This window comes from Malus domestica, chromosome 17 (genome assembly GCF_042453785.1).
Source record: "Malus domestica chromosome 17, GDT2T_hap1".
Lineage (NCBI taxonomy): Eukaryota > Viridiplantae > Streptophyta > Magnoliopsida > Rosales > Rosaceae > Malus > Malus domestica.
Window position 1 is genome coordinate 29,330,171 of NC_091677.1, and position 11,066 is coordinate 29,341,236.

Sequence of the window (11,066 nt, forward strand, 5' to 3'; positions counted from 1 at the left end):
GTTTGATATCGATTGATATAATAACTTGATTAATATGTATCGAAAAAAAATTGATTAACTGCCTATTTGAACCATTGACGACATCAGAATACGAAACCATATCGCGGCAATTGTATGGTGTAGTAAAATTAAAATTTGGAGTTAATGTTAGTTTATTATTTTGAAGTTTATTGGTTTTCAACATTTGGTAAATCAATTTTTTTTCATCTAGAGTGGTACCTGAAGTCATAATTTTATGACATTTTTATATATCTGTTAAGGTTACTGTTAAATCAACCGTTAACTGGTAACGTGACGTCTACGTGGACAATGACTGAACGTTGCGTGAATATTAAAAAATTAATAATTTTTTTTTAAAAAAAGAAGTTTTTGGCCGTCTCCTCCCTCACCCCTCCCGACCTTTCCTAGTTCCTCCCCTCTCTCGTCTGCACCCACCCTTCCCCCTCCCTCTATGACTCCACCCACCCAACCCTATTATTGCCAGCTCATTGTGAAGACATTTTTCCAAATATTGAGCTCATTTGCTGACCTGGAATTCCACCAACCATTACTTGACACATGTACACATTTTTGACACCAGTCCATCTTCAAAATATAAAAAAATATATATATATTGGAGTTTGGACCCCTAGTATCTCCTTCCTCTCTCTCCCTTCTTTTGGAAATTGAAAGGTCTTTTTTACTAATACAACTACGACCTTTTATCTTCCCTCCCTTCGCCGTCTCTATGCACACCGGCAACCAACCAATCTCCAACCAAAATCGTCACCACCACCTGCATCCAAATATTCGCCACTACCACTGCCAAGATCACCCACTTGATGTTAGATGTTGTCCACCCACAACCACATCATGCCTACCACTATGACCACCCACCCGAAACTCTAATCTTTATCACCCAACTAAAATATGAATTTGGTACCATCTTCTTCTTCTCTAGGATGCCCAACTTAAATATGATTCAAAAAGAGAAGGCATAATTTTGAAAAATTAACCTAGCAAATTATTAGCATTCTCAGTAACAACCCGTCCCGATTAAATTTACAGATTTTGGAATAAGGGCATTTTGGACATTTCTCGGGTGAAAGATAGTTTAGTGATTTTTTTGGGCCTTAATTGGTAAGCCGAGTGGGGCCATCTTCCTTTTTAGCCCCCGACCCTCCATTATTCTTGTCTACCACGTGGACCCTTTTCTTCTTTTCCCCTCACAATCTCTTATTCTCTCTTCTCTTCCTCGAGTTCACTCTATCTCTCTCAGCTCACACTATTTCTCTCTCACAACCTCATCTCCTTCTCCCCGAGCTACATCACTCACCCACACGGTGACAATGACAGCAACACCATCACCATCACCCACCACAAGTGTCGACCTTCTCCTTCCCTCATTCTTTGGGAAGCACAAAGGCTACCGAGCCTCTTCTGGAGAGTCCGACGGCTTCGAGCCATTTCCCGACCACAACTGGACTTGAAAATGGTAAAATCATAATTTACTCTTAGTGGTTTTCATTTTTGTGGGTAGATCGCATGCTAAGGTGGAAAATCATAGTTAAACGGAGCTCGGGAAGCTTCGACTTCCTCCTTCGCGAATCTGGCCTGAAAACTGGGTTATTCTGACCTAAACCTGGAAACCCAGTTATAACCCAGGCATTTGGGCCTTGCAAACCCGGGCCTTCGGCCCACTAAATCCAGCTCAAGTCTAATAGCCCTAAAGCCCAAACCCCAGGTCCTTCGGCCCTATCTGAACCCAAACCCATTTAACCCTTGGCCCAAAACCCTCGGTCCAACCCATGTGGAACCAACCCAGATCCCAGGGCGCATATAGATGTTTGCCTTGGATGGCACTTGGAGCACACGCGCCTCCATCGGAGGTACTATGCTCAGCCACCGTCCATGGCGTCGCTGGCGACGCCGTCGACCCAAAATAACGCGTGGTGGCGTGTGCGGCGGTGCGTGGGGGTACCCGAGGTCTTCCTTATGTTTTTCGACGTCCTAAATCCGTTTATGACATTCGTTTCCTGAAATTCATTCGCTATGGTATAATTTTAGTAATTGGACTCTTTATGTGCTTAGGTGCATTTATTGTGGCGTTTCCATCTTCGCTATTTTGCATGGCTCTTCGACGGCGAAGTATCTATGAGTGGACCCCTTCTAAAATACATGATTTTACTATTAGAAATGCATACATGAGAATCATGATTTAATGGTTACGTTTTATGAAACATTTATGAATAAATTGGTTTCATGCTTTATGAATTATCATGCTTTATCGACTTTACGTTATTTGTAGTATCTATGATTGATGACTATATACTATGAACATGATTTAAGATATGATGTTTGAGCTACTGAGCTCTGTTGAGATATATATACTTATATTTTGGAAAGATTATGTTTAATGATTTTTGTGCTTATCTAGTGGTCACTATATGCCTACGGGTAAATAATACTTCTATATATGCCTTTAGGTAAGTGTTGTAGGAGCCTACGGGCGATTGATACTTATATATGCCTTCGTATGGGTGCTGTAGGAGCCTACGGGCGAATGAAGTGTTCTAAATGAAGAGTTCTATATGCCTTCGGGCTATATTGATACCATTATTTAGCACACTACGTATGATATATGTTTTACGAAGGTTATATGGCATGCTAGGGTTTTGGAAAACCTATTACATATTGTACTATTGAGTTTTCATAAACTTTGGAGGTTAGTACGTTAATGAATAACTGTTTTAGTAGTACTTATATATCAACTTGGTCCACTCATGTTTTGTTTTGTGCCCCCTTAAGACTTAGAATCGAGGCGTACAATTCCGACGTCAGGGCACTCCCTGTATCGGCATCTTTGAGTCCTCTCGGTGTAGGACCCATCCTTTTGTTCATTCAATTTTATATTATTTCCTTTCTAGAGTCTCGAATTAGTTGTATGCTCTGAACATGTTTCACAATTGCATAATCATTGTAGCTAAACTTATAACTTTTATTTATATTCGTATTTCTTCATTCTACTCATGCATGATAGTATGGCTTCGTCACCTTTGGGTGTCGGCTAGCACGTGTCTACCCTAGTGTTTAGAGGATATCAGGGCCGGGCGTGTCATTCTCACTACACCTAACATGCATGAACATTTTTAAAATCTTAATTGACTACTCTTGAATTTGGAAGTATTTTTAAAATCCTTTAAAATCCTATTTTGACTACACCATGATTTCAAAGTATTATAAAATCCTCCTTTAAAATCTTAATTGACTACACATTGATTTTAAAATCTATTAAAATCATATGGAATCATAGTTTGATTACATCCTCTAAATTGTTGTTCTCGAAGAAAGTAGAGAGGAAGAAGAGATTAGTGGGCCCATAACCCATTATGTTTTATTTTTAGTTCTTTAAACGGTGGATTGGTGATGTAATGTGTACAAGTGTCAAGTCATGGTTGGTGGAATTCCAGGTCAAAAATTTCCCCTCATTGTGATGTTAAGACTTTTCACTTACAAATAAAGACGAATACTACTAGATTGTAGTTAATCAAATAAACCATGGGACATAGATCTTCTTCATATCTCATTAAATTCGATAATCATCCCATAAACTCATTTCGTTGGCATACTTCACATAAATAGAGATCTTGTTATGTCTTTCTATCTCTTGAACGATGAGATTTCTTAATCATTACATTCCGAAAGATGAGGTACGGAGAGAATCCAAATTCGTAGAAAGCAGGTGGAAGGTATAAATAACTCTCTTTCCAATCCAATTATTCCTTCCATCAAATTTTGGTTAATGTGTTTCACCATAAGGTAGCAGGGTAAATTAGCCGAACGAGTATTCACACACAATGTGTTTCACCATAAGCTACATAGAACTCACTCTCAATGGCGTCTTCAGAGAAAATAAGTCGGTTCACCACTAAAAGGTCGCCACGTTTCAGTACATGGTCATCCAGAACACATTGGATTCCCCTTGCCCGTACCTTCGTTTCCGCGTACGATAGCGGAACGTACCTAGCAAGGCGCGAAACGCTCACACTTTCTCTCTCCTCTTCTCATTGGGCGTCCCACTCTCGCTTCGCTACTCCCTCTCTCTCTCCAACTCTCCTCTTTTTCTCCAACAGTCTTCCATCTCTCTCTAAAATCTCTCTCTCTATCTCTCTCTCTCTCTCTCCCCGCATACAATTCAAGACGGAATTTCAGAATTCACACTTGCTTTGAAAGGTTTTGATCAAGTTTTTTCGATGACTTTGATTTCTGGCGGTATTTTTTGATTTTCATAGGAAAGAATATTCAATTGTCTTTCTCTCTGTCTCCGTCGTTTTAAAGTTGTTTGGTCCCATCTGTTTTTCGAGGGATCGTTGTCGTCGTCGTCAGTTGTGGATTTCTGACATGGCCTCTTCTGCTTCCGGAGAAGCCCTCAAACCCTCCGTCTCCAACAAACTCAAGCAGCAAGAGGTACTTTTTTTTTTTTTGTAATTTAATTTGATTTAATTTAACCAATTCGACTTTTGGGTTTTATTTTTTCTGGGTTGCTGTTAAATTTTGTGATGGGGTTTTGCGATTTTGGGTCGTTTGTGATGAACTTTTTGACTCGCGGGTTTGATTGATTGCCTTGCAATTGTGGGTTTAATTCTTGAATTTACTTGGAGGCCCTGCAATTTTTTTTATAAGTTATCTGGGTAATCTGGTGCTTTACTTCTTGGTTATCAACTACATGATATGTTTTTTCACAGTTTACTCTTCTGCACTAGTGGTTTATCTGTTTCTTTACCGAGTGTTTTGATCACTCACTAAAAAGCTTACAGTCTCAGCAAAAGCTGATTGTTTCGGTTAAAGTATCTTCTTTTTTGTTGGCATTGAACTTTCAAGAGCTTTCGCAACAACAACAACAACAAAGCCACTTGTGATCGTCACCACCCGTTTAGTTCCATGCGGAAATGTGCATCGAACTTGTTATGATCGCTGTTATTGTTATTGTCACAATTACCATCTGCAAAGTTGTAAGCCTTCAGTATGGTGTTGCGTACTTGCTGTTAATTAAAAATACTGGTGTTGGTTTGACCTTTTATCGTTACCCTCGCCACTCGTATTATTGCAATACATTGCATTGTTTTCAATTTTAAGAATACCAAGTTTACATATGCAACGGAAGTTGCAAAGAAAAATGAATTCTTATAGGTATGTATGTTAATATTTTAGTTGCAGTAGTATCGAACAATTTCAGCTTCCTTGAAGTAATTTTTCTCCCCTAGGGAGCTTGTTTACCAACAAAGATCAATCAAGAATTTTTTTTTATAATGGTATTGAAATTGACTTGGTTGGTAATGGAAACAGTTAAGTTTTGAAGAATGAGATGGAAGAATGAGTTAAGCTGTATTATCTGTAGTAATTTTACAGTAGATGATTATTAGTTCCCTTTTCTTATGTCTTATGTACCATTGCATGATTGTAAATTTGTACTACTTTCTGTAGGGTGCTTTGGACATGGACAGTGATGCTGGGAACTCATCTAGTGTAGTCGGATCAAAAGATGATGTTGATCTCCTAAAGAGTTCAACATCAGGATCAACCAATTCAAATGTTGTCAAAACTTCCAATTGTTTTTCATCTAATGATGATGATATGAGCATGGACGATGAAGAAGACGACGACGACGATGATAATGACTATGATTACGATGACAACGATGGTTTTCTGTATGATGTTGGTGATGATTTGCAATCTCAGTTTGATAATGTGGACTTGCCTCCTGGTGTAGAAGCAACTCTTCCCTGGTTGAATGATCCTTCACCGAGTGAGAAACCATCCACTAAGACGCTAGCTATTTCAGATCTACCACCATGTAGTTCAACTGTTCATTGTGAAGCAAGTTCAACTGTTCCTTCTGAGGCAAGTTCTACTAAAGAACCGGCAGACAGCAATGACGACAGTATCATGCAAACGTCTCAACAGTTTAAGCAATTTGATATGGTGGAAGATTTCTCGGATCACCACTTTAGCCGCATGGGATTTTCAGATGGGCAGGTGAGTTAGTTAGTTGAACTTGTGCTTCACACCTGTCCCCTCCCGAACATTTATGTGTGAGCATGTGCGTGTCCACATCTCTCTTTATAGATGTTCCCTGGTCTGGCTGTGTGACACAGGCTTGAGTGCACACATAAACTCTGCATGTGCAAATTGTGGAGTGTGTATGTCTGTTTTTGTGAATATGGACTAATCTGTGTTTGTTTCTTGATAGCCACCCAAGTCTTGGGCTAAGCAAATTCAGGATGAGTGGAAGATTTTGGAGAAGGACTTACCGGGTGAGTTCTACCACTGTGTATAGCGATTCACTATGCTTGATTATACAGGTGTTGGAATATTCTTGTGTTTTTAGGTTCTTTGTAGTGCTACCGTTGTTTTCCCCATTAGAAACTTCACCTATTTTTCAAAATCAGTTCCTTTCCTTTTTGGTCATGTCATGGCATTAGTTTAGTAGGTTGGCTCATATCCTCTATCATTTCAATTTTTCTTGCGCAGACACTATATTTGTCAGGGTTTATGAAGCTAGAATGGAACTTCTGAGGGCGGTAATTATAGGACCTCCGGGCACTCCCTACCATGATGGTCTTTTTGTCTTTGATTGTCTCTTCCCCACTAACTATCCTAAATCACCACCGGTGTGTATTTGGTGCTATTGCATTGGTGCTTTATTTTATATTTTGTCTATTGTAGATAATTTTGATTTTCTTCTGTCAGATGGTATACTACTATTCAGGTGGTCTTCGTTTGAATCCAAATTTGTACGAGTGTGGGAAAGTTTGCCTCAGTCTCTTGGGCACTTGGAGTGGCAAACAAAATGAAAATTGGGTCCCAGGTCAATCAACAATGCTACAAGTTTTAGTCTCTATACAAGCTCTTATTTTGAATGCAGAGCCCTTCTTCAACGAGCCTGGTCATGAGAGAACGTATGTTGGAGCAGAAGGGCGAAGGCATTCCCAAAAGTACAATGAGGATACCTTTATTCTATCTCTAAAGACAATGATATATACACTACGGAGGCCGCCTAAGGTATGATTGCAGCAACCATCTCCTTTACAGTACACTCATCTTCTATTTGTATTAACATTTTCCGTTGTTTCTTGATGGAGGGTTGATTTACTAGAATGATGAAGTAGATTGTCTCTGCTGAACTTTGACTTGCTACCAGAATAGTAGGGAATTTTCTTTCTCACATTTGTGCTTGTGGGGTTGAAACAAGTAGCCTTGCTGTATAAACACTGGTTCTGATCGAGTATTATTGTAGAATTTAGTTGTGCTAGGATGGTTTTCTCTGCTTGCTGTTGCTGTTAGAAAACTACGCTGTTACCTAACCCCCCAAGTTCCAGAATGAATCTTAGCAGCTTAGATGAAAAAAGTGAATAGGGAAGTCAGTTTGTATGCTATCTTTTGTTTTGAGAGGCGCTTTCTGTTTTGTATCTTATGTTTGTAGGTCCGTCACCTAACCATGTGAGTTTTCTTGCAGTATTTTGAGGACTTTGTCTTGGGCCATTTTCGCGATCGTGCACACAATATTCTGGCAGCATGTAAAGCATATACTGAGGGCATTTTGGTAGGGTCTGATATCACGTCCCCGAATGCAGAAAAAAGTGGCTCCTCACAATTCCGGGCAACTGTAGCTAAGATGATGAATACACTCGTTACACATTTCACCAGAAATGGATCAACCGACTGTGACGAGTTTCGAGTTGGAGCCTGAATCACATTTGATTGGCAGCTGACTTGATGGGATTGGGAAGGTAATAAGATTTAAGATAAATTAGCGAGGTGAAACGAAATCATTGGACCTGCGTATGGTATTTTTGGTTTCCATCTGCTTTCCAATACTGGTATTTTGGAATTGGTTAGTTCATTTTTCAGTATGTTTTATCGTTCGGGATTCTGGGGTAGTTCATGTACGCATAGTAGGATGGCGTGGATGATGAAATTCATGTTGAACTGCGACTTGGCTTATTGCTACGTTGATCTAATTGTGACCTTGTTTAGATGCTTATTTCAATCCTAGCCAAAACAACTTATGTCAATTTCCCACGTGGTTGCGTGACGAGTTTTACTTTTTGATTCCTGTTGTACACAATCATGCGTAAATCTCTCGTAACGTAAATATCAACTTCAATTCAATGAAGTATAGGGTAAAAATATATTATAAAATTGAAACTCTTATCATACAGACAATTACCCTAACTGAAAAATCAGGACAATAATTTACCCGAACCTAAAAAATGATGGTCTAGGACCCAAGCCCATTAAAAAAAATTCTAGCGATGAACGGCTGTGATTTAACCCCTTAAAATACCGTCTCATGATTTTTTGCTTGGGAACTTTAACGAAAAGCACCTGTTACTGTTCACTTTAACGAAAAACCACATTTTTACACTAAAAAGTCAATCATGGTACTATTCATTTTACCATTTATTTTGTTCTTATCATTAAAACTCAAAGTTTTCAAGTCCTTTTCATTAGTTTTTCTTTTTTGCTTTTGTTGCATTCTCTAGTACATATATCATCCAAAACCCTGTGCCTTTGCACTAATTAGTATATTTCCTGGACTTCCCAAGTTTTCTGAAACAAAACCTAGCAGCTACTTTCCATTTATTTTGCCCCGTCTTGTTTTCATACAACCTGCACATCCGCGCTGTTCTTTCGAGCCTTGAGACGATTGAATCTTCAACATACAAGCTTCGTTATCATGGAGACTGCTAGCAGCCTGGGATTACCAGTGGGATGCCACTTCGAACCATCCAACAAAGAGCTTTTGCTTCACTTTCTTAACAGCAAGGTGCATGGTCTACCGCTTTCTTGCAACGCCGCGATTGAATGCGATCTTTATGGAAACGAAGAAACATGGAGCCAGTTGTTCGATCAAACTGGTGAAAGATTCTATACTTTTTAACCGTGTTAAAGAAGAAGACGGAGAAGGGTTCACGGGTAGAGAGGACCTCATCTGGAGGATGCGTTATATGGAAAAGGCAGAACGATAAGCCTGTCAAGGCTTAAACTTGATCCTCGTGAATCGACTGAGACTCGTATCGGGTTTAAGTGAATGTTTTCCTATGTTCCGAAAGAGGGTTCGACGTCTAAGGCAAAAGGAGATTGGGTCATGTATCGACTTGATGATAGCTTTCTCAACAAGAATAACAAAGTAATACTCATACATGTGTTTGGGTTAATATTTGAATATTGGGCTAAACTGAAAGAGGACCCAAAGATGGCAAAACAAGTTGAATCTACCCGAGGTCCAACGTCAAGCCCAAAGGCAAACTGAAGCCTTCTCAGCCAAAACATAAGCCACGTGTTTATGATGGAAATGACAAGTGATGAAGACTAACTCACAATCAGCCAAAAGACACTTTCCAGTGGCACTACAAGTAAAAAGCTGTTGACTCACTACCCTTTAAGAAGCTTTCGGGCAAGAGCAATGCCCTAACCCCTGGGGCCAAATCGCCTATAAAAAGAAGAAGAGACAACATAGATAAGGATACTCAACCAATCAAACAAACAAGCATACAAACTCTGTTCTCAAGCCGGATTTGCATCAAAAAGCTGAAATCAACCTAGATTCAGTCATTTTAGTGATAGTTCCTTGAAAAAGCTATCTCTTGTCTAATATAAAAGATTTGCTACCTCTCTTAGTGTTATAGTATCGATTCCCTCGTGTAAACTTGTTTACCATCCATCCTTTTTTTTGTTCTTTATTAATTTCCCAAGCTTGTTTGTTCATGCATGTTCGTCATTGAGTGGTTTGGTTTGCTGCAGCTATCTTTCATAAATTTGGTTCCATCTTTCGTCAGTTTCTGTTTAAACAGGGTTTATTTATTTTTAATACTACTTATGAATACTTTGCGTAACTTTTTCTTGTTTGATTAGGGTTTTCATGAATCCGAATCACCATTTACTAACGATGTTGTTCTTTGTCTGAATTAATACATATATAGATTATGAATCTAAATATCCTTACATTCAAAGTCAAAAAATAATTTACGATCTGAATTTTTCATATTTATCATTTTGACAAATCGAGTTATCTTTCAAAATTTAAAGTTTCTCGGTTGAATAGTGATTAACTTTTAATTGAATTTTCTCCATAACCAGTTGATTAAGAACTATTTCAAACATTCTTTGTGTGGTAAATGGAGGGATTAATTATGGGGGATTGATTCAAATGATTTATCATATGTTGATTAAAGTTAAAAAGCAGCTCCCTTACCTTGTACGTGCGTTTCATGTTTGCAGGCAAACTATCTTCTTTGTCGCGTAATAAATAAACAAAAGTTACAAACATGGAGCCAGCCAAGACTGATCAGAGGGAATGTCAACCAGGAGATGCAGTCCAGTATTGTCAGTGAACCATACCATAAGGAGCAGAATGATGATGATGATGAGGTGGATGTTGGCAGTGAAATCTTAAAGCTTTTAGATCAAGACTAGAGCACTACATGAGCAGCAGAATTATGGAAAAAGAATTTCAAGTGACTGAAGCTGAAGAATTCATGAACCACAACATATCACTTTCGTTAATTGTTTTTCAGTGGGTATTGGCCCAGTCTCCTCGCCTATTTTATTTTTCCCTTTTCTTCATATTATTAATAAAAACTAGTAGTGAGGGGACGGGCGGGAGATTTCTGGGTGCAACGGTCCTTTCTCCTTTGGGAGAGGGTTGGTGCCTCGCACACGATTATTGACAAAGAGCTAATCTCGCCTAATCATTTTCCAAATTTTTTTACCAAACTGAGATCATTACAATTGAACTATTATTTACTTTTTTGTCACTACTACTAGAAAATACCATTTTACTGACAAATTCTAAGGTGACAAAGCAACCAAGCCACTGCCTATGAGTTGCACGCTCATTCTTCAACAGGCACGCGGTCAGAGCCCTGGGCTCCTCCCACTGCTTGGGAGCTTACTGTTTCATGTTCTATTTCACTCCCTATTCCCTAATGGGGGTTCTTTTCACCCTTCCCTTATAGTACCACTTCATTATCTGTCACCCAAGAGTCTTTAGCCTTGCAAGGTGGTCCTTGCTGATTCACATG

At 39.0% G+C, this 11,066-nt stretch overlaps 1 protein-coding gene across 3 annotated transcripts; it reads left to right on the plus strand.

Moving 5' to 3' along the window:
* Positions 1 to 3,760: 3,760 nt before the first annotated feature.
* Positions 3,761 to 8,054, plus strand: LOC103405663 (putative ubiquitin-conjugating enzyme E2 38). Of its 3 annotated transcripts, none has more exons than XM_008344686.4 (7): positions 3,761 to 4,212; positions 4,366 to 4,446; positions 5,464 to 6,015; positions 6,230 to 6,293; positions 6,511 to 6,650; positions 6,730 to 7,041; positions 7,496 to 8,054. In XM_008344686.4, exons 2-7 carry the CDS (start codon positions 4,381 to 4,383, stop codon positions 7,727 to 7,729), a joined length of 1,368 nt encoding a protein of 455 aa, XP_008342908.3. In that variant the 5' UTR covers positions 3,761 to 4,212; positions 4,366 to 4,380; the 3' UTR covers positions 7,730 to 8,054. The 3 variants fall into 3 exon arrangements, with proteins under 3 accessions (XP_008342908.3, XP_008342907.3, XP_008342906.3); XM_008344685.4 differs by having other exon boundaries at positions 4,048 to 4,212; positions 4,344 to 4,446; XM_008344684.4 differs by having other exon boundaries at positions 4,207 to 4,446.
* The last annotated feature ends 3,012 nt before the right edge of the window (positions 8,055 to 11,066 follow it).

Coding starts and splice junctions, on each gene's coding strand:
- LOC103405663 (XM_008344686.4), top strand. CDS start 4,381: ATGGCCTCTTCTGCTTCCGGAGAAGCCCTCAAACCCTCCGTCTCCAAC. Junction 4,447..5,463: donor ACAAACTCAAGCAGCAAGAG/GTACTTTTTTTT, acceptor TACTTTCTGTAG/GGTGCTTTGGACATGGACAG. Junction 7,042..7,495: donor CACTACGGAGGCCGCCTAAG/GTATGATTGCAG, acceptor GTTTTCTTGCAG/TATTTTGAGGACTTTGTCTT.